Source organism: Corapipo altera, unplaced genomic scaffold (genome assembly GCF_003945725.1).
Source record: "Corapipo altera isolate COAL_440 unplaced genomic scaffold, ASM394572v1 67, whole genome shotgun sequence".
Classification (NCBI taxonomy): domain Eukaryota; kingdom Metazoa; phylum Chordata; class Aves; order Passeriformes; family Pipridae; genus Corapipo; species Corapipo altera.
This window is the reverse complement of record NW_020884906.1, coordinates 243975-268032: the sequence shown is the minus strand read 5'-3', so window position 1 is coordinate 268032 and position 24058 is coordinate 243975. Positions and strand designations below refer to the sequence as shown.

The 24058-nt window shown below is 41.8% G+C and overlaps 1 protein-coding gene across 2 annotated transcripts; it reads right to left on the bottom strand.

Annotated features, from left to right (window-relative positions):
- Positions 1 to 1320: 1320 nt before the first annotated feature.
- YPEL1 (yippee like 1) lies at positions 1321 to 23918 on the bottom strand. Of its 2 annotated transcripts, none has more exons than XM_027651926.1 (5): positions 23639 to 23918; positions 18881 to 19163; positions 8268 to 8311; positions 6708 to 6816; positions 1321 to 5730 (listed from the first exon to the last, which is right to left on the bottom strand). In XM_027651926.1, exons 2-5 carry the CDS (start codon positions 18995 to 18997, stop codon positions 5641 to 5643), a joined length of 360 nt encoding a protein of 119 aa, XP_027507727.1. In that variant the 5' UTR covers positions 18998 to 19163; positions 23639 to 23918; the 3' UTR covers positions 1321 to 5640. The 2 variants fall into 2 exon arrangements, with proteins under 2 accessions (XP_027507727.1, XP_027507728.1); XM_027651927.1 differs by lacking the exon at positions 23639 to 23918 and adding an exon at positions 22484 to 22524.
- Between the last annotated feature and the right edge of the window lie 140 nt (positions 23919 to 24058).

Sequence of the window (24058 nt, the reverse complement as noted above, 5' to 3'; positions counted from 1 at the left end):
TGCCCACCCCAGCCAATTCCCAGCCAGGGATGCCTTTGCCCAGCCCAGCTAATCCATGGCTGCTGTGCCCACGGGAGGTGAGTGCCAGTGCCAGCAGGTGCTCAGCTCCTGGGTCAGACCCAGCTGGGGGAGAGCCAAGGGCAGGGGACACAGGAAGAGACAAAAATGGGCAAAGCAACCCAAGTGGAGCCTTGTGCAGAAGATAAGCTCTAGTCATGACGGTTTCCCTGTTCTGTGCCACATCCACAGCGCTTCGTGTGTGGAGAACCCTCAACCGAGACCCTGTCCAGCTATTTAAATTTAACAGAGGCAAAACCACATCTAATGGAAAGTTCTCAAGCTTTACATGAGGCATCTGCTCACCTCTGTCTGTCTGTAAGTCAGATATCCTGCAGGTGTATTCCAGCTGGTAAGACACAACACTCAAGTTCACATCTCCAAAATTATTCCGGTAACCCAACTGCTGACAGTTGTTGTTTTTATAGCCCCTTTACTACACTAAAATGTATGTTACTATGAACATCTCAAATCTGAAAGATACTTCTGTGGTATTTGAATGTTTATTACTTTGATTATATCCATGTCAAAAGTTAGGCTTTTACACTATGAATACCATACACCTCTGATCTCCATTTTATCCCTTTTCTTCAGATCTGGAAAGATCCTTACTTCATGCCCCTAAGACAGCACTTGAATAAAACAAAGGGTAGCGGGCCATCTTCCACTTTCTCAAGATGGAAATATGCTTGATCTCATATGAAGAGCATCCCTACCACCTCTTTGTGAGATTAAATGATGGATTACTGGAGAAGCTGAACAAGCGTGCCCTGAATTACTTCTCAGCCTCAGGCAGTCCAGAGGGTCATATTTGATGCACTGACAAGACCAATAATCTGATCAGAGGAACTACAGGAGTTCTTCCCAACCAAAGCAGAATGAACAGAGGGAGTGCCTGTGCCCAGAGTGCTCCTCTGGTCTACAGCTGACCAAGCTAATGCAACAAAAGGCACACCACCCTTCCTTCAGTTCTTCTCAAAGTCAGTTTTGGGGTGTGCAGAGACTGACTCTCACTTCACAGATGTTCCATTATTGGCTCAAAACAGGCAAAACCTCTAAAAGTAGCAACAAAAGTTTCTATATTTTGGACAGATTTGTGAAAGGAAAAAACCCAAAATGTTTCATGGCAGTCTTAAAACCACATAAAATTCAGATTCAACCAATTTAGAAATTCCTAAGAGCACTGGCTTTTCTCTCTGGCCTTATCAGAGGATGAAGCATAAGAATCTGATGAGGAAGAAAAGACAGCACAAAACCAAGAGGTAACCCAACAAAACAATTGAAAGCTTTTATTGTGATACCTCAAGTAGATACAATATAGTGAAACAACAAATGATGTACAGTATTGCTAGGACAAAACAGCAACACAGCCATGTCACCTGTAAAAGAAAGCATTTTCAAGAGTTTAAGAAACAATGAGGCACAACTCAACTGCCATTTACGACTCATGCTTTAGACCTTAAACCACTTGTAACAGTCCTTTTAAAAGAAACATCTGAAGCATCTGTTCCTTTTCCAGTAAATGTTTGTACTGCTGGTTGGCTTAACACGAGTCTCAATGAAGTCCAGTAAAGTGTCCAATGATAATTTGAAGCTTCTACGGAGATAGGTGGAATTTGGTCTGTGAGACTGTAGGTCCCTGCTGTTGCAATCTGACTGCAGAGATGAGTGTGCAGGAGATGCTCAATCATCACTTGGAGGGAAGCAGAAATCCACCAAAAATGGTGCACAGCCTTCGGGAACTCTTGCACTGATACAGCAGTAATAAATACAAATACCAGTTGGTTATGGGCAGTGATGACTTTGTCAGAGCCTCTGAGGCCAGTTTTTAATTCAAGGAAATGTCACGAACTGCATTCCCCCCTCCCCTGGACCGCGAGCACACAGGCACAGCACTGGACACTGTCAGCACCCCGGGCCTTGCTGTGGGAAATTAGGATGGAGCTGTAACGAACTTCCTTCACATAGTTTGCCACTGTGTAGTTTACAATGTGTACAACGTGTATAGTAAACAAGGGAAATTCATGTTCTGGCCCTTTGAACTGGCAGATAAAATTCAGAGTCCCGCACTGCTGAAAGCATACAGCAACAGTGGTTAGGTTGATGCCTCAGCAACCCCTCACCAAATTCTGCACCTTATTTCACAGCAAGTTTGCAACTTAACAGAATTTTTCGAGATGGCAGGGTTGCCTTTTATTAATCAAAAAGTGACCAGCCAAAGAAGAACTCTAGGATTTGGAGGCAGACTCAGCCCTGGAACATCACTGTTAAAGTCGTGACTTTGGACCTAGACAGAGAATGTGTGGTCAGGTTACTAAAGTCACACCAAATTAGGATTAATTACTTTAGGACAGGTGTGGCTTTAGAAGTTCAGTGGAAAAACACTTTCAGTACATGTACATTTTTGCTAGCAAATTCCTATGCATCCCAATGAACATTTCTTCTAAGCCAGCTCATAGTCAGTTCATTTGGTCCAAGAAAGAGCCAGCAAGAATCAAAGGTTCACAACAGCTTTTTGTTACAGTTTATAAAAAACAAAATACAAAATAAATGTTAAGACCAACAATAAAAATAACCAGTACAAGTAACAAAAGTGCTCAAGTTGGAGGGGAAGTAAACTTGCCCAGAGCAAACACATACAAACTTTAAATATAATCTTTAATATATTACAAAAATTGGTTAGAGGGAAAATGCTTTAGTAAATTTTTTTTTCAAGTAAGTTTATTTTTCTTTTAAATGACTGCTGGAGGGTTCAGTGACCAGACTGACCTTTTCACATCAGCCAGCAGCCATTGCTATCTGGATTCGACTTTCACCAAAACCAATAACAAGAACTCTCTACATCTTTATGTGGGGAGAAAATAATTATCGATGCTGCCAAACAACACAGGAAGAAAATTCACATATTTCCTCAGTAGGATGAGCCTCAAGAATTGTTACATGGCAGCAAAAAATAGCAATTCTGTATTAGTTCTGCTCTTTACTCCTTCTAAGCACCCACTCTTCATGACAGACCAAAAAGAATATTGCTTTGTTTTGTTCTCTTAAAGCCATAAGCATCACATATAGATCATTAACTCTATGCCAGCAGTCTGAAGCTCTATGTGCTAAGCACTTGAAGTCCCAACCTTTGGCATCAAAGTTAATTAAGGTTTTGGTGAAAATGTCCAGTTTGAAATATAAATAATGCACTGAAGAAAGAGGTTGAATTTCTAAGAATCAGACTGTGTTACAGACAGCATGAGCTTACAAACAAGAGAGAGCCAAACCCCCAATTTTGGAGAGAAAAATCTGTAATACTTTACATATTCTCTTTAATTTCAGCTATGGAAAAGCAGCCATTACTCTTGTCTTCAGTCCAATGTACTGCCTCAACACACCTGTAGCCAGGCAATAAGAAAAGCCCAAAGAGACACAAACTTCACATAAACGTGTTCACAAGTATCAACACTGCAACAGGACTTTGGAGCCAACACAAGCTTTTTGCTGATAGTTTTAGCGCCTTCTTTGTTGGCAACATACATTACAATGGTGGAAAACAAAATCCCAAGAATTCCAGGTCAAAAAGATCACAAGACAGGCAACACCAGAGCCCATCTTGCATCAACGACATTGTTAAAAATGAGACCTCAAAGCCTGATGTGAACATGAAGTAGTAACGTGTGAGCCACAAAATCCAGGTTGAACATGACTGTACCACCTCAGGACTCTGGACTGAAACCCAACAGCTTCAACTACTTCTCTAATTCTTACATTTCTAATTCACAGGTATAGATCACTACAACATCTTGAATGCAGTTTAGCCAGCCTGTATCACAGAGAACGTGTGCACGTGGGTGAATGCTCTTCCCACTCCTCCTCTCCACAAAAACACTGGAAAGCTGGTTTTGAAGATCTGTATTGCCTCTACCCATTGGCATAATTTTTCATGTATGACAATTTCTAAAGTGCAGCAGAGTTCAGAAAGCCCATCAGAGATTCCCAAAAGCGGAACAGCAGCAGCAGCACCTGTGACCAGCTTCACAGGTGCCAGTTAAGAATTGTTATTGAGAGAAAAGGATTTTGTATTGCAAGGCTTCTGTACTGTTCAGTGATAGGACTTACGTAGTGTTAAAGGGGTTTTTTTCCAAACATCTTATCCTCAAGCATTAAAAGGATTCAAATACAAAAGTCTTCAGAGTCTGTTTAATTTGAAAATTAAGTTAGCAAATTTATGTAGAGCACTTCTTTCACAGTTGCTCAGTTTGCATTACACAGATACCAACAGCTCATACTGTGCATACACTTTCCAGAAGTTTCTCTCATTAACTGATTCCATGAAAGAAACAGCATGAGAACAAAAGAGAAGGTGACTTTCATATAAATTTTTATTATAAAAAGGTACTTGGGGATGATTTAGCCAGCAAACCAGGAAACCCTTTCCCCACCCCCAAATTTTAAAAACTACCTTGCTATTTTATGAAAAAACAAGTCAAACTTCCCTTCCCTCTTATTCCTTCTCCTTTTCCTACAGGTACTATACTAATTTTCATGTCATAAGCTCTTGCAATTTCTCACAAAAATAAATACTTTTGTTCAAATGTAGCAGAAGCAGAATACTTCAACAAGTTTCCTTGACATCAACCTCTTTGTCCAGTGCATTAGGACTATACAGTTACATGGAACCAGCCATAAAACTTTACTGATGCACAAGTCCCTGTTACTGGCAAAGGTACAGTACCAAAACTTTGTTTTTTCCTAATACAGCAACTAATGTTTTTTTTCCAAAATAGAAGATGCATATATATTTCTTTTTAATCTTGCAAGTTACAGTTTTATAAATTTCTTATCCAGCAAACTCCTTAGGGAATATGTTGGTCTTAAATGAACATATTCTATAGCATTATTGATTTAAAATCTATGTTATTTCATTAAGATACCAAAACTCTGGCATAACCTTTCCTAACAACTTGAGACCTGCTAACTTCAGTCAGTGCAATTGAAATATTTTCTTTTGAAGTGAGCACTGTACCTTTAACCAATTCACCTAAAAGATGTACATAGGTTGTGGTACACTCAAATTTAAAAAAGAAATTAATAACTACAATACTGCATCCTCTTCACTGCCAAACACATCAGAAATTGCTACATTTAATAAAAAAGCACCCCATCCCGTACATTCTTTCAGACTGCTCAGATACAGAACTTCTACAGGACCGGAGTGGAGGTGTTTAGGCAAGAAGCATGCACAGCAGAAGGTAGCATTAAAGGCATAGGTCAGAGAGAGATGCTAACCAGTAAAATCCGTTTTCAATTACTGAACTGTTTCTCTAGTCAAGAGAGAGTTTAGAAAAAGGTCATCCAAAATGTTCCAAAACAACTGTTCACACAATAATACACGTACAAAAAGAGGGAACTTACACAAGGAGAAAAGGCAAACATGGCCTGAAATAGCCACTTACACTACACTACTCATTTGTGAGGTTTCAGAGTTCAGTGATATTCTCAGGGCCACTCTAGCCAAGCTCTTCCTTTACTTTGCGTTAGTCTTTGTAAAGCCTGTCCCACAGAACAGAGTCCCAACAGAAGGAACAATGTTATGTTTCACTCCCAACCATTGTCTTTTATCATGTGGGCAAGTTCAATGATAAATTTTCCTTCTTTGTATTTCTGACTGCTCTCAAAAGCATGTTCCTGGAAAGAAAGAAAAAAATAATCAAGACCACAGTGAATTAAGCTGGGAAAATTAAGCATTTTAAACAAACTTGCATTAAAATTACAAACATTACAGGAGACATTACAGTTAACAACCCATGTTGGTTACACTGAGTAGGGAGGGAGGAAGGAGAGGCTGAAAAGCATTGACAAGGAAATAGAAGTAAACTTCTAAGTGGAATCAGCAGATTTACTACACAGCTGATCTTGCTTTAGAACTTTCCATGTCCTCTCACTGCACAGGGAATTTTAATGCTTTTTTTTAAGTGAAGATTAGGAAATGGCATGTTATTTGTGTTGTTTCCTTATCCCCAGAAGTAATGAAAAGAGGAAATGGGAACCTCTTCAAAAGATCTCCTCTATATTCATCATCACAGGGAATACATTTGGAAAACTTCTAAGATCTGAAGCTATACTGAATCAATGGAAATCCTACATGCAACATTCAGAATCTAACATTTGCAAAACATCAAACTTCCAACACAGCTGCAAGTGTTACAGGAACTGTGCAAGTGCCCGGGTAACTTTTCAAACCACAGCATCAAGTTCACATTAGTTGTAAGCAGTATAAACATGCTCAGTGCCATTTACTGCAATTCATATTTTTCCTGTATGAACCAACTTTTACAATCCAAGAAATGAAAGACCCACTTTGACAATTTTTTTCATCTGGTTTAGTGCATGTGTGCTTGGTAATCTTGCAAAAAGGTATTACAGAAATGTTAGATAGATGTAACAGCACCTATAGCTCATGCTTGATTTCCAGTGCAGAATAAAGTTATTAGCTACTACAGCATTTCTGCAGATGGAAGGAAGCAAAACTATATTACATCCTGATATATACAAAAGCACTGGAGCTAACTCAAACTATCAGTATAGGTGCTACTCAACGGCCTACCCAAATATCTGTGCTTCAACACATAAACATTTATTGAAGATTTAAGTATATTACTTACATATTTCCATCCAAGAGTGGTTTTACAGTTTTCACAATAGATATCTGCTACAGCATGTAAACCTGTCAGAAGAACTCTCTCCTCTGCTGGACCACAGCCCACATTTACCCTGAAAAAAAAAGGAGAAATTACATTAGCTGCATGACTCTGTTCCTTTTCTTTCTGTTCCCCACGTTTTCTCCAGTGGACAAAAAGTTGGTTTGTTTTTTTTTTTTTTTTTTTTTAAAAAGTGCCTGACTTATTCGATGCTGTAAAAGTAACTTCCTCTGTTACGCTGAGCACAAGGACAGGAAGAAAATAAGGGTTTGGGTTTTGTTTTTTTTCAAGTGTCTGCTGGTGTCACTGTCGGTGACACCCACTCACTCCCAGCAATGAGGAGCTACACAGTTAAACTTTCAGAGAACAGAACACAGGGCAGTAACTGGAGACTTCTCCAACTTCGGGCTTTTCTTCAAAAAAAAATTGAGACCTCTGTAATTGAAGTTTGTACCAGTAAATCAGCACCAGCAGCTGAATTTAGAACCAACTCCAAAATAGCAGCAGGGAAAAAGCCTCATAAATATTTCTTTGCTGCACATCAGCAGACTAAGCCATGACGAACAAACAGCAATATCAAAACAAAACATGCCAAGAAGTACTGCACCAAGCTAGGTTTGTCATCAGTGAGAATCTATGCAGAAAACACGAGGCAAGACTAAACCAAGTTTTTAGGTCGTTTTAAACAAGAGTAAAATTTTGCTGGTTTTGCTGTTGTGTTACCAGCTTCTTACTATTACAACCAGAATTCAAGTCCCACATCACCACTGAATGACTACATATAAAAAGAATCTCAAGGACCTATAATCAAATCCTTTGCAGTTAATAGTTCCATTATCCTGCTTAAAAATAGACCAGGACACGTAACTGCATTACTTTTTCAAAAAGGTGCAACACAAAAAACTGCTGAAAAATAGAGACAAAAATGCAATCCTGCATATTAAAAACTTAAAAAACACCCATTAGCAAATGCAAAGAGGCTTCTATGAAGGGAAGGACATGCCTAAGATTGCAAATACTGGGCTTGATAAGATCACAGAGACCTTTTGCCTCTAGCACATTTGCAATATTCAAGGTCATTTAAGATGTACCAAGTTTACTGAAACATTAACCTGTAAATGTATCCAACTATCACACTGGGAAATTCTTCTTTAGACTACAGCTGAGTTGTCTAAAGCAAATTTAGAGTCACACAGGATAATCTGACTTTTGGAGTACCTCAGAACAGCAACTTCCACTCAAGACAGTTACCACTACATACACAAAAGGAATTCCACATTAACACCCTTCCCTAATCTTTCAGCTCTTAGCAAAATTACTTAAAATATAAGATAAACTCATGTATGTGCAATGGGATACTTCAGAATTAGCCCAGTAGCTCTTTAATAACTATTGCTAGTGAGTAAAGCCGGTGTTAAAAGGAACAGGGTAAAGTAAAGCTACGTTAATTCCTACTGTTTTCCACTTGGGAAGCATAAAGTTACACTCTGAAAGTAGTGTGCAGAACCATAACAATATACTCACACAGAATTGAAGAGGTAGGCTCGTCCCTGGCTTCCCTGGAAGGACTGCATTAAAAATAAAAAAACAACAAAAATTGCATTTGTTAAAAAAAAGAAGTCCCACCAAATGAAAAAATAAGTTCCAGAAGGGTGTATTAGTAAACATATTAAGGTAATACAGATATAAACTATTGCAGATCAATTACTTTATACCAGTTCTTTAGTAGGAAGGTATGGTCAGCCAAGTCTTCACCTGACTTAGATTTTTAGCAGTGATTTTACATTATTAAGCACTATTGTTCAAAATTAGACTCCGTAATACAAACTAAGCATACTTTTTTCCTACCCCTCTGCGAGATACCGATCTCATTTTCCTAGACATCGTTCATTCTAATTAAAATAATCTGCTTTTAACTCAAAGGGAATTATTCCCATCTCTGTCTTCTCCTGCTGCACCCAAAAGATGACTTATTTCAATTTCATTGCATCATTTGATGTAAGAGCAGTGAAATTCTGAACCAAGCATAAACCCAGCCTGCTGTACTCAGGAAACACATCTGATCAGTTTATAAGTTCAGCTTTACTTTAACAAACCAACTGTTATCATAAAATGCCTGAACACAGCCATATGCTTTCAAATCTCTCACATTCCTGAGAGATTACGGACAAAAGATGACTGTTAAGACTTCCTTGGCTAGATCTAAGCAAATGTTTTAGTTCAGAGCAGTAGCCCAGTTTTGCATCAAAACCCCTTATCAGCCACGCTCACTGGTTTGGCTTGTGGAGCAGTGTCAGTGCCTGGGAACTGCATCCTTGTTCCTCCTGTGCCAACCGAACCAGCAGCTCCTCTCCCGGGCACTCTGCAATGCCAGTGCAGGCCCAGGGGCCTGGGGCTGGGATCAGATGGTCCTGAGCCACCAAGGCCCCGGGAGAACCCTGAGCAGAGCAGGCCCAGCCACGGGGAGAACATTCAAGGGTTATGTCAAACCCATCGCTCCTTCCAGCTGTTGCTTTGTTCCTTCTGTATTGGGTCACTTGATAATTTACACACGCCCATTATTTCCCATTCAAACAGGATCACACTGAAATGGAGTTTTTCTTTTTTCTCTCTTCCATACTGAATTCCATTTTAAAAAATCCCTGAACTGCTTTAATTTCCTTTTTTCCAGTCTTTCCCTTCCCCAACCCACTTTCCCAGAAAATTAATGATTTTATTCATGCTGCAGAGATAGTACAACTGTCTTTAAGAATCCCCACAGTTCTAGTGTTGAAGATCACAGAACAACTTTTCAGAAGCCTACATTAGATCAACTTGGAAGGTTTTTAGAAGAAAAATCTCACTTTCAATATTTTTGAATGGTTTTAGTAACATCAGGCATGGAACCGTAGGCAGAAGGACCTTTCTACAACGGATTCTATTTCTGACATGTTTTAGTTATATCATTAGAAGTAATTCAAAATCATTATGTATTTTGCCAGTCTAACAACTAGCAACACAACAGCAATAATCTTTTGTCTCAGAACAGTTTGGGAAAAAAAAAAAAGAACACTTAAAAGGAAAATGTGTATAAATCAACACTCTTTGATCAACATTAACCAGTAAAGATAAATGCAATAAAGAGTGGTAAAAGAAGTCCATGACTGGACTACTCTAGGTAGCACTGGTGGCACTGTAGTTACATACAGCCCTTAGCTACTCGTAAAATCTTACATTAGGATGAGAAATTCTACTTAACAGTTTACAGTGCTAATATTTTATTATTTTAGCAATAGATATATTGTAGATATATTACTGTTCTCTATAACCACTTCAGAGGAGGGCAAAGTGGGCTCAGTCTCCTCTCCCAAGTAACAAGTGACAGGACAAGAGGAAATGGCCTCAAGTTGCATCTGAGGAGGTTTAGATTGGATAAGGAAACATTTCTTCACTGAAAGGGTTTCAAGCACTGGAATGGGCTGCCCAAGGCAGTACTGGAGTCACCATCCCTGGAGGTATTTAAAAGATGTGTAGATCTGGCACCTGGAGACATGATGTGGTGGACCTGGCACTGTTGGGTTTATGGTCGGACTCAATGACCTTATAGGTCTTTTCTAACCTAAATGACACTAAAGAGGTTCTATCTAGAGCAGAGACAAAAGAAAAGGTACTGTCTCTACTCGCCAGAACTGCAACTCTTATTTTTCACAAGGCAGTGAAAAACACACAGGCTGTGCAGAGTGAAAGCTGAAACTTCAGAGGGTACTGACCCTGAAAGGGGAGACTTGGTTGAGGAGTCTGAACAGCTCCACCAGAAAGTGAGGAATGCCTCTAATTTATGCCTTTAAAACAAACAAACAAAACCCCACCACTAGTTCAGTTCTCCTGAGATACTTAAACACTCGTCACAAAACTGGCAGAGTGGTGCAGACCTACAGCCTGCAGTTTCTACAGAACAACTAGGATTAGAGGCAGTAACTAAGCAGAGAATGCTTACTGCAGATGAAACCAAAAGCTATTCAGATATATACTCTCAAAAACTGCTCATTAACAAATGAGTAACTAGCTTGAGTAAACTACACATTAATCTAGAGAAAACTACAGTTGTGCAACCCCAAAATTTAAGAAAAAGCAAAGGGCAGATGTTAAAAATCCTCTTATTCATTAAGAAGCAAACTTAAAACTAGAACTTCCCTGTTTCATCTACCTGAAATTATGAAAAAGAACTTTCAAAGCCATGATGACCCTGATACTTGGTTAAGCTACTGTAAAAATTCTTAATTTTTTTTTAAAAGCTGCAGCCATCTCCCCTTGCTTTAAAAAGTCCATGTTGTGAATTAAAATTCACAAATCCTCTTTCAAACTGCACCAAGAAATCTTCTCTCCTATTAATCATGTGTTAGTTTCTCTATTTACATGTAATTAATTACACATGCCAATCACATACAAATGAATGTGGTGGGTTGTTGGGGTTTTTTTGTCTGGTCCTACACAATCACTTTTTAAACTACTTACATGCCATACCTGAAGTTCCCCAGCAGGCTGGGAAAGAAAAAACTCCAGAACAAACCAACAGTCAGGAGACTTTCCAAACTATCTTATGCAATTATTTGTGCGAAGGTTATGTTTAGTCTTGACTTAGTATCACTTAATAAAAGCTCTCCTTTGACCCTGCTTTTCTCAAAATTAAGCAGAGGGTAGTAAAGGGATGCCAGGAATAGCACAAAAAGCAGCTCTTCCCCTCTCTTGTTTCATAAGCTGAAAAAAAATTCTAGCCAAATGTAATAAGAAGAGCAGGTTGGAAAGCACTGCTTTAGTTGTTCTTTTCTCCTGATATATTTTTAAAGATGACTTGGCTTTTCTTGCATCCTTTACTTTGTTGCCCTAAATATGCTGTACTGCCCTAGGCTTATTTCCCCTCAGAAACGGTCATCTTTGTTACCTTCTGTTTTTGGGATTATCAGGGTAGAGCAGAGGGAGAAGCAACACAGAACCTTTTCCTGTGACAGTGATTTTAGAAAGAAAATCTGTTCACAAACACAACCTTCTCTTACTTCCTGTTCCCAGAGACTGGCTGATTATTTGGATATCATCTTTTCTTACCTATACACATGTTTAGAGACCATATATTGTATTTACATACCACAGAACACTTGTTTCTTTGCCCAGCTGCAAAGACAAGTTCCTCCACATTTGACAGAACAAACATCACCTATGCAAACACAAACTTCTACTTTGCAAGATTTGTTCAGCACTTCCAAGATCACTGGCACTGTACGTAAATCATCAGTAAACCAGAACATTCTATTCAAACTAAGTCTTAAATATGTGTCTTACCCAGTAGAGAGGAATTAGATGTGGCAAGTGTGATCAACTGCCATCAATAATCACTCACAGCAACCAGGATTTTTACTCAGAAGCTGGACAATTTATCAGTTCAACTAACCCTTGCAGTTAAAATTTAAAATTGCTTTAAGGCTGTTTTTTCATGGTCCTCAATTAATAATATTGGATTGATTTATGAGTTAATTTATTCCTTAGAAAATCCACATCTTTGACTAGCTCTTCCATTTATACAGAAAGATCTACAAGATCCATCATGTTTTCTTGTTTCAGCACAGCTGAAAGTATCTGGAATGCCTCACTGAGTCAGCAAAAATGTTCAACTGTGCTTAGGAATCACACTAAGGTTGAATGCAAGAAGAGTTTGGAACTATGGTCTTTTCCAAATCACCTGAGAGACCTCTGTCGATATATTTTGTAGTAAAGAAGCTTTATACATGTTTCACTTACACACTAATACACACCTGCAGATCTAGATTTGATCCGTGCTTCTCAGTTAAACCCATCCTTCCCTCTAACACCAGGATTAGCTGTTTTACCCAGGAGAAAAGGAAGCACCAGTCAAGCAGAACACGTATTTACTGCCCTGAGGCACAGGTCAAGGCATGGGTGGGGGAAGGGGTCCTGCTGAAAAGCTTATGTCATTTATTATTCCCCACAGATGGGATTGGATTGCATGGTTAGAGATCACGCCCCACATCCACAGAAACTGCCATCTTAGCATGTATTAAGGGTAGGACAGGCATTATTCTAAGCAAGTCACAGTGTCATCAACAACATCTCCTCATGCACAGTTTGCACGTCACTCATAACACAGCACAGGAATTTTAAAGAATGAAAATTAAGAAAGTCCATAGGTTTTTGTTCAGTTTCATTTTCCTGAGTTTCATTTCATTAGCTGAAGTTCCCTCTAGAAGCTAAGATAGAGCAACCTGAATTAGTATTCTGGACAAATAAGCACTTTGGAGAAGTATAGAAAACAGTGTTTGTAGGGGCAGTATCATTAAGGTAAACCAGCAACACACACGAGTGCTCTGATGTCTGAAACGACCTTCTCAGCAAGATGCATCAGAGGCCGTAAGAACATCCTCTCACTTCAAGATTTGCAAAATTAATTCAGAAAATTGAATTCAACATAAGCTACAGACAAAAAAAATAATCACAGGGAAAAAAATGTGTTCCATTTGGTATTTCTATCAGTCCCAACTCCTCAATAATGCAGACAAGAAATAACGCTGCTCAGCTACTTCCTAGGCAAGTTCTCAAAGACTCCATGATAAGTATTAAAAAATAAATTTAAAGGGTATTTCCATTCAATTACTTACTGATTTCAATGCAGTAAGAAAATTCAATACATAGAGAATAACCTTAAAAAATCCCACCCCAAAAACCACATGCCTGCGAATCTGGCAACTGATATTTCCTCAGTGTGAAAACTCTGTCAGGCAGGACAAGTTATCTTGACCTATACAGCATCTTGAATGGATTTCAGAAATAATTATGTCAAAACACCCATAGAGTAGAACACTCCCCTTGTACTTTCCAGCTCCCTTAAGCCTTCAAATCTATTCTTGGATGTTTTCCAAAGATTGCTTCTCTTTCAAAAACTAGATTCTTCCCCCAAAAGAAAAAAACAGAACCCAAAAAACCTAGAAACTTCTTGGAGAAAATAATTATCACCAGAATATTTATGAAATTAGGCAGGGAACAAAAATGACCTTCAAGCACACAATGGGCCCAACTATCTTTCCAAATACCCATTATATCATAAGCACAGGAGAATTACCAAATTGAACCAAGCTAAGCATAGCATATTTACTTAAAGACAACAAACCCTTTAAAAAAAATTCCTCTTGAACTCATCAGTTAAACAGCAGAGGACAAAACCACAGATTGCCAAGCAAGGCTAAAAATGTTTTAGCATCTATTTAGGCTGAAGACTCTCCCTTCTCATCAATAATAGAAGAGCAGCCCATACTGAATGCCTTGGAGAACTACATTTAACCACCGAGATCGTTCTTTCCCACAAGGTACGAGGATTTCCCAGTCCAGTCAATGACAATTACGTATGTATATACGTATATACCTTTATGTAGAACTTGTTCTTGAAAATATTGACACATCTAGTCTCGTCTGTGACTTCATATGACTTTTTCCCCCTCTGGTCAGATATGCTTTGCAATGAACAAGACAGAAGAAAGTGACAGTATTTATACAGGCATCTGTACAAAGTAATCCAAATTTTCTTCCATTCCCAGCATCAAGGCACACTGTAAGATGATTCAAGTCTTTCAGTCAGGTCAACCTTGAGTAACAAAGCATCAGCCTTTGCAGTATATCCATTAGGTTCCAAGACTTCTCTTAAGTATTTGTATTTATTTGTAATTTGCTGAATCACACCTGAACTTCTACACAGTTATTGGAACTGAATAGCTACAAACCCCTCTCAAGTGCTTCAAGTAACATTTGCCTCCTATAAAATTATCTACTGCTAATAATCACTGCACATGGGCTACTACTTACAAACAACTCAGAAGAAAGCTCTTCCAGTTAAGCCTCTCACAAAACTTACTCCAGAATGGGTTTATGAGCAGCAAACGTAACATTTTGTACAGGTCACACAAGTGGCAACCACCCTTGTACTTCAAGGAGTCTGGCAGAAATTTTCTCTCAAAACTTAATTACACTGGGTTTTTTTAAATCATTAACATGTCACTTTTTCCATGCTATTTGAACATTTAAAATCCAGTAGGTGCCTCCTATGGCATCAGTTTTTTGCCTTGCTCTTTACTGAAACCGGGGGTTATTTGCTCAGTTTACTTCTCTTCTGGGCCTGTGGTGACCGTAGGATATGATTCTAAAAAATATCCATTTACTTTTTAAAGAAATAAAAAAAGCTGTAGGTTCTTTCCTGTCCTCTGAATGTTCCCCAGTGTAGTGAAGAACAGTATACTCCTTCTCATAGTATTTTTTTAAAATATTTTAATATCCACTTTGAAGTCTTCACCAAAGAAACAGGAAATCCATCACTTGCACTTGTTAGCAACGCAAAGCAGTCGTGTCTAACGTACCAGCACAACCTCAAAATTTCACTTAATTAAAAGTCATCTACAGTTTATTAGTTCTCTTATTGTGTATGTATCCTTCAAATCAATGGTTTCCTCAAGATAGCTGGAATTTATAAATGATTATGGCAGCTGTTCATACATGTGTGCATGTGTGTCCAGCTGTACAGACTAATGTTTGACGTAACCTCTATGGCCAATGACCTAATCTCAACCAGCCTTCTTCCCATTCCTCCTCTTCCCCAAGTTCCTCCCTAGTGGCAGAAAACGAGATTATAGAGTGAAAACATCTGGAAATGTATGCTCTAACCACCACTATCCAAGCTGATTTCAACACTGGGCAACACACAGAGTCCTTTCATAGCTGCAGAGAAAATTAAAACCACCAATAACACTGAATTCACCTGTGCAGGTAACACACTTTTGTCCTGTCTCATTAGTTTGTGTTCTTATTCCTAAGCCATTGCAAGGACTCTTGGTTGCCACTTCATGATCAGCAAGGGCACAAGAAAGAAAAAGGGAGCTTCATGATTAATTCCAAGGCAAGAAAGAGATCCTGCTGCTCCAACAGAACAGAAACAGAGCGAAAAGGTGATTTGTGTATGCTGCCATCCATGGCAGACAACTGGCATTAACAGTTCTCAAAAGCAGAACTGCAAATCTGTATTGAAGTCTGATATTCTAAGGATCAGAATCAAAGGGATGATTTACAGAAATATGGAGCATTCTTTGGTTTTCCATAACAGACCAATGTTTAAGAGAAACACCACTCGTTTCACAGCACAGCTTATCTTTTCATCTTCAAGTTGGAAACACCTCAGTGTCAGGTATAATAAATCCTTATACGTCAAAGCACATTAGAAAGCCACTTGGAGCTGCTTTAAATTAAAAGTGCACCATGTGTTTTGTTTCATTTTCCCTGACCACACAGAAGGAAGCAAGTCACCATGCACATGGGAAACACAGGGTGGAGAACAACCTCCAAAGGAAGCAGCCACAGCCAGGCATTAAATAAATACTGTTTGCCTTTATCTGCTGCACAGTACCTGTGGCACCAGGGGTCTGGAGTGAAAGTGTAGAGGAAGCATTTGGAAGAGAGACAATCTGCAACCTAAAATTGTATTTAGTGAGTGTAACACTGAGATTTAGGTTTTAACTAGGCCCTTAAAATAAGGCAGCGGGAAGGAAATCAGGTTGAATAGTTCAACTCTGCTCCATCAGTAAATCCAAACCAGCCCAGGAACCACACCATTCTTAGTTAACTTCAGATTGTATAGAAACGACTTGCTACAGGTTGGTTTATGTTTTTGTTTGGAGTTTTTCTGGCTTGGGTTTCCCCCCCTGTGGCTGGGTAGTTACATCATCCTAGATATGTTCATATAAATAAAAAAACCCTTAATCTCTCATTAACCCAAGTTCATTGCACATAACGTATCTCAATGAAGGCACTTTGAGAGAAGTTCAGAAAAAAGATTCATAATAAATCAAATTTTATTTCCACCCACCACCCCTAGGCCAGCAGTACTTATTTTTAATGATCCAAGTGTATCTACTGCTTTGCAGTTGTTTCCATCAGAAGAACTTCTCCAGTGTTGGAATATATATAAATTCAGCCTAAGGAAGGTGGGTTTTTCAAAGTTATGTCCCAAATACAAGTACAATGAGAAATGTTCTTTTTTATTTTACAAACATACAAAAAGATACACCTCACATTTAAATCTATCTCACCATACAGATTTAGACAATAAAATATGGTCAAGAAATCTTGATAAAATACGGATCAGCTGTCAAATAAGCATATGGTCAACCTGAAAGTACAAAGACTTTTGTAAGGTGTCTTCACCAACAATTAAAGAAGCCAGAAATAAAGCAGAATGCACCTCTAACACTCTTCCCAACACCATCAGAAACAACTTCGAAGTAATTATTTGTATTTACTAAACAGATTTTTTTAAGAGTCCTCCGTGTTTTCTTTGAATTGAAAATTTGTTTTTTAATGTTTGAAATTACTTATGAAGCTGTAAAATGAACACATGATTTGCTTAACATATTAAAAATATTCTGCTGATCAACATTCCCAAGGCCTTGGGACTGGCTCATGTGGCAACTGTGGCATCTTAGTTGACATGCAAAAATCTAAGTTCACAAAGAGAAGAGCTCCTTATTAAGTCTGTGTGCTTGGATTGCATTTTCTCAGTTAATACATCTCAAAAGACACAGCAAGCAAAGTCTCCTTCTTTCCATAGGTATCTACAGCCTGAAGTTCAGGAAAGATTGACCCCTGCCAGTACTTTTTGGCCCAGAATGCATAGTGAATAATGAAGCTATGAATGTTTGCAATTTATAATCCAGTGTTGCAAAAAGGTCTCATACTCAAATGCTGAAATCAACATGGAAAAAAATTACATTTAAGGGCATTCACATTTCTCTTAGTTTTGTTGACCATAAAACAAAGCAAGATCAATCACAATAAAATGAGAAACTTTCTTCAGGTTAATAAAAGTTAAGCAAGTCCTCACTTGTAACTTCTTCACATAATTCTATGTATGTAGCTCGCTCACTGTTTCACATCTGATGTGTCACATTTGCAGTTCCATGCCTCAATACTTGTACTAAGTTGAGGGAAAGAATTGTTTAGGACAAAAGACTGAAGGCAGAGCAGGAGTAAGCATGCACCACCAAACAATAACACTGCCAAGAACCGACACCAGTTTTACTGTTTGAATCAAGAACTTGTCTTGAGATCTAAATTAAAAATACTAGTAACACAGGAAAAAACTGTATGGGGAATCCCCATTATTGCCTGATAACCCTCTAAGGGATAAGCAAGCAGGTATACTACCTCCTCACCCAGAGAAAACCTAAATTCAGAAGTAGCAGCATTCTCAACCCTTTCCATCTCTTCAGCACTGGAAAGCAGCATCGCCTTAGTGCTGCTGAACATACGATCAGGCAGGAGCAAGAGATAACATTTTTAGTGGTAAACCCTTTAGAATTAACTTTATTTGACAAAACAGATATATAGAAAACAATTTGTATTAATAGGTTTGAAAAGCAACTGAAGTATTTTCTCCAGAACACCAGTAAGAGTAAATTAATCAGGAGCTTGTTTGAAGCAAAGAATGAACCAGTCTGTCTAGTATTTATCCCAAACTTCAAGTTTTCCTACATATATAATACATCACAAGTCTTGGTTTCTTCTGGCAACAGGTAAGAAGGGCAGGCCTCACCTGTTTCTAGATTCACCTATCCTCTATGCTTAAGTTCAGACAGTCCAACTATTGTGAACTGCTCTGGCTAATCATATTCCTTAGGAACTGGTATACAGCAGAAGTGTGTTTACAAATTCCATAACAGAAGTGGGACATTCTAAAACAGCCAGTTTTGTGACCATCAGTCCAACAGAGTCAAAAATAATCTCTATCTGGCATAACCATAACAAGAATAATTTCCCTACCCAGAGATCCACGTTTTCTTCTGACAGTTTTCCTTAGCAGACTTTTCAGATAGGACAGCTCACATATAGTACCCACCTGACAGCAGACCAAGGCTGTTAACATGGGGAACATATTAGAGCAACCTTTATGCCACATTCAGAAGTTTCCAGAATATATCCAGTTCTCAGTACACAACCCAGGGAAGACAGAGTGAAGTATGCATCAATATGCATCCCTTATCTACTGGGAGCAGTGACTCAGTGTTAACCATTTTGGTTAAGAAATAATTCAGGTCTCTAAAGAAACCACTTGCCTTGGAGATCAATTCATCATGATTGGCGAGATGGGCTCTGCAGTGGATACAGCTGTAGGTTCGGTGACAGTTTGGCAGGTAAGCCTGGAACGTTTTTGATTTTGTCATTTTTACCATCTCTGCTGGTGGCTCCTCACTCAGCTCAGGGCTGGCACTTGAAGAATTACAACTTTGCTGAACTCGCTGACAAAAGAAACACTGGAATATGCAAGCAAAAGCCGTTGTTGTTCTGGAGTGTGTGTGGCACTTTCCACACAAATGACAGAAGAGAAACAGTCACAACCTGCAGGTGAAAAGAGCAGAACAATTAGCAGCTTACAAAAACGCCAGAGTTAACTTGTTATTCAACAACTCCAGCCATAAAGCAAAGTGTTATTTGGAGCAAATTCTTGGCTGCACTACAGGCCCCTTTTTCTAAGAAGCTGCGCAGTTCAAGTCCCATTCAACACAGCGACAAGCAGCTCTGTTCCACTAATGGCTTCTACTCCACCACACTTCTGATGAGGGAGGAGACTTAACAGTTCACCAAGAAACACAAGCACTTTCTACCTTATACCAGGTATTCTCTTTAAGACATCCATGCAGAAAATTACAGCAAAAAGGCAGGGAATGAGACAAAGTTAATTGTCCTTGAAGTTCCAGTGGTCAGTTCCAATATAGCATCTTGGAGAATACTTGCTCTGTCCAACAGTAAACATACAAGATATATTTGCACTTCAGCTTTCAGCAAAACTCTTGCAGTATCACACCTGGCTTTAAGTCAAAACCCAAGTAAGATGCTGCCTATTCAGGGATCCATGTCTATTCCTCTTTCAAGCACAATTATGCCTTTAGGCAAAGACCTTCTTGACTAGTGTCCTGATCAAAGCTAATTAGGAACTTCCTCAAGGTACCAGAATAGTCTTAATTGATGCTACAAAAGTCACAGTCAGATACTAAAAGCTAAATTCTGCACAGAGAACACCCATTCTTAATTTTTAATGCTCAGAGTGCATTTTAGAGGCAGTACAGAGTGTGCCAGACCCTCCCACTAGGCTGGAAAGCAAATCTCTTTGGTTTGCCTGAAAACTACAGATTCCGAATACTCATAACAACACCTACTGATCTGTCAGAGGCCTGCAGTTCCCGTGCTGTGTGCCTCGAGCTAATGAGCAATGCAAACACGAAACACTGCCCGGGCACTTATGTCATCAGCTATCAGGTGACTGACAGAGTAGATCAATAGCACAAACACAGAAATGAGAGCCCATATAAGGAATTTACAGTATCTCGAGGTAGCTAAGCATGCAAAGCAATTATTACAGTTGTAAACTGCGTGCAGGGCAGCAGCTAGCCACTCTTCTAGCAGTCAGATACAAGTAATACAACTAGAGCAGATAATGAAAGCCACATAAATTAAAGATGGTTTAAAGGAAGCAGTCACTGTGTTTCAAAAGAAGTCTTGAGAAAGTAATCTGTACAGCAGGCCTAGCACATGAGACAGCCACAGCAAAATTTAAAGGGTTTGCTTTAGTTGTTTTTTAATCCTAAACTGATGACAACAGGAGAGAAAACTTGAACTACTGAAGGACTTGCTACAAGAAAATTTCTTACACAAAGAATTGCAAAGGCAGAGATAAGCCACAAAGACGACATGTAGCAGAACAAAGGCAGTCAAAAGAAATGAAGTAACAATGGAATAAAGGAACAAACTGCCATCCAAATTGCACATCTACACATCAGAATGATTGGGCTTTTGTCACCGAAAAGAAAAACACATTTGATAAGGGATATATTGATATGTTTGAAGTATTCACCCATTTGGCATGAAGAGCAGAACTTAAATAGTAACACTAATTTAAACAAATATTATATACTTCATGTCCCAAGATAATTTAATTACAACTGCAAAGAGAAGAATGATTACGTTATTTGGAGAAAACAGCTTACTTTTGGAGAACAGCTAGTAGTCACAGTAAGTCATTTATTAGAGGTAAGAGATTATAGGAGGAAGATTACCTAAGAACATGAGGTTCCTGTTAAATTCTCCATCTGAACACTTACTGTTAGATACAGATCCTATTTAGGTTCATATAAATGGACAAAACCAGAATCATAGAATCAACTGGGCTGGAAAAGATCTCCGAGATCATCAAGTCCAACCCTTGATCCAACCCCACCACGGTTACCAGACCATGGCACTGATGCCACCTCCAGGGACAGTGAATCCACCACCTCCCCAGGCAGCCCATTCCAATGCCTGAGCACTCTCTCTGTAAAAAATTTCTTTCTAATATCCAACCTAAACCTCCCCTGGCAGAGCTTGAGACTGAGCCCTCTTGTCCTACTGCTGGTTCCTGGGAGAAGAGACCGACACCCACCTGGCTACACCTTCCTGTCAGGGAGTTGCAGAGAGTGATGAGGTCTCCCCTGAGCCTTCTCCCCAAGCTAACACCCCCAGCTCCCTCAGCCTCTCCTCACACCACTTGTGCTCCAGTCCCTTCCCCACCCTCGTTGCTCTCCTCTGGACCTGCTCCAGCCCCTCAATGTCCTTCCTGAACTGAAGGGCCCAGAGTTGGACACAGCACTCCAGGGGTGGCCTCACCAATGCTGAGTGGAGGGGAAGAATCACTTCCTTGGACCTGCTGCCACACCGTTCCTGATCCAGGCCAGGATCCATTGGCCCTCTTGTCCCCCTGGGCACACTCTGTCTCCTGTTCAGCTTCCTGTCCATCCCCACTCCCAGCTCCCTTCCTGCCTGGCTGCTCTCCAGCCCCTCTGTCCCAGCCTGGAGCTGCTGGGGGTTGTTGTGGCCAAAGGGCAGGACCCGGCCCTTGGCCTGGTTGACCCTCATCCCCTTGGAAGCAGCCCATGGATCCAGCTTGTCCAGGTCCCTCTGAAGAGCCTTCCTGCCTTCCAGCAGATCAAAACCTCCCCACAACTTGGTGTCATCTGCAAATTTGCTAATGGTACACTTGATCCTCTCATCTAGATCATCAAGATAATAAATATCATAAAGGTAGTAAACAGAACTGGCCCAACACTGATCCCTGGGGGACACCACTAGTGACTGGCCATCAACTGGATGCAGCACCATTCCCTACCACTCTCTCAGGGTTTCAGAACGAAAGGCACCACATGCAAACATGTCTTGACTTTGGCTTAAACCCCTTTCATCTGTAACTGAAACACAAGTCCAATCCTTGCAAAAGTTCAGTAGGTGTTGATGTGGCACTTGCGGACATGGGTTAGTCGTGGCCTTGGCAGCGCTGGCTTAATGATCATAACTTTAACGATTCTATGATCCTAAGAATTCCAAATCTCATTTGACAAAACTGTATTTGATTCAAAAAGGCAACTGCGTTCGATACACACCCTAAGAACCAGAGACTTGCTGCTTTGTGCTGTTAAAGGCAAAATTCAAACCAAACCATTTCTCAGCTTCCTCTAAAAACGGTGAATAAACCCAGTTTCACTTCCCCCTGAGAGTTAGGAGCAGTTCCACAGCTGCTGTCCATTACTCTATGGAGAAGAGCGTAAAAGCCTGAAATAACTATTTACTTCATAATTTTCTGACCACTGCACAGTGGTCCTTGCCCACGATCCACGTGTGTTCGCACCTACCAGTCCAGCGCCCACGGGCACTCCCGGGCGCACCGGCTGCCCCGGGCACTGCGGGCATTCCCGGGCACTCCCGGGCATTCCCGGGCACTCCGGGCACTCCGCGGCCCCCGCGCTCCTCCGGGTCCCCCCGCGGTGCCCCCGGGGCGGCCCATGCGCGGCCCTGTCCCGCCGCGTGACGTCACCGGGGAGGAGCGCGGGGCAGCCAATGGGGCGGGGGCGGCCCCGCCCCGCGCGAGGCCCGGATGTGTAAACAAACACCCCGATAGGTGTGCGGGGCCGGGGGGGACACCCCGCACTGTGCCCAGAGCGGGGCGGGCCCGGCACCGGCCGGGAAACAGCGGCTTCCTGCTGCGTGTGGGGAGAGCGAAAACGTGTCGGAAATCGGCCTCCCCGCGTCGTTCCTTCTGCGTTTAAAGAAAGGAACGACGCGAAATAAGCTTAAAGAGTCTTTGGGCAACTGCACAAAGCCGGACGCGGCCGGTGCGCGCGCTCTCGCTAACCTGCGGTGCGATTGCTGCAGCAGTGGAAGGCTCACAAAGTTAAAAGACTGAGCCACGGGAGACTCACTGTTACTTCAGGTACCGGGAAATAGCAAGAGAGAAGAAGCGCGGAGGAAGTTACCGGCTGGCACTCCGTCCCCCGCCGGGCGGGTGCCGCTGCCCGTGCGCCTTTCAGCCGTTTCCTCTCACGCCGGAGCACGAAACTGCCGTGCGGGTGACGCCGCCGCCTTTTCTCCCTCCACCCCCGCAGCGATTCCCGCAGGACAGCGGCTCGTAGTCCCCGCTCCAGCCACCGGCTCCGTGCGGGGACACACCGCGCCCGGCCCCGCTCCGGGCGGGGGGAGCGCGGGGAGTCCGCACCGTACCCCTGCCCGCCGAGCTCAGCCTCGCCCCCCCTCAATTATGTAAACCGCCCCCACCCGCCCCGTGCCGAGGAGGCTGCGGGCAGACAGCGCTGCCGTCATTTCCAGGCGCTATAAATAGCGCCCGAGTCTCCTCCCGCCACCGAAGTTGCCTCGGCGGCCCCGCGCACACGCCAGACCCCGGCCCCCCGGCCAGAGGCAGCTCGGGGCTCCTCTGGCAGCCGCCCCCCCGCCCCAAACAATAAATCCCAGCGCAAGGGAGATCGGCCGCTCCTCGCCCGCTCGGTACTCACCGCTACGCCGGCTCCGCTCCCAGCCCGGGCTATGAGCAGCCCCCGGGCCCCTCTCCCTCAGGGGGCACGGGCAGGAGGGAGGCGGGACCCCCGGTGCTCGCGCGGCGGTCAGCGAGGGCTCTGCGCCGGGCCCTCACCTTCAGACAAAGAGGGGGGCTTGGGGGGGACACACGACGGCTTCCCTCGCCTCGAAGGTACCGTCTCGGCGGTGGCCGCCGGGCGGGTCATAGACGGGGGCCGGGCGCGCGTGTGCCGCGCCGAGGGCCGAGGGGCGGCCGAGGCATCGTGCCGTGCCGAGCCCTGCCGAGCCCCGCGCTCCCGCCGCCGCCGCCTTTGTTTTGCTTTGCCCGGCCCGGGGGCGCAGCGCCCGTTAAACCCCTCCCCCCGCCGCCCCAGCCAATCGCCGCTCGGCCCCGCGCG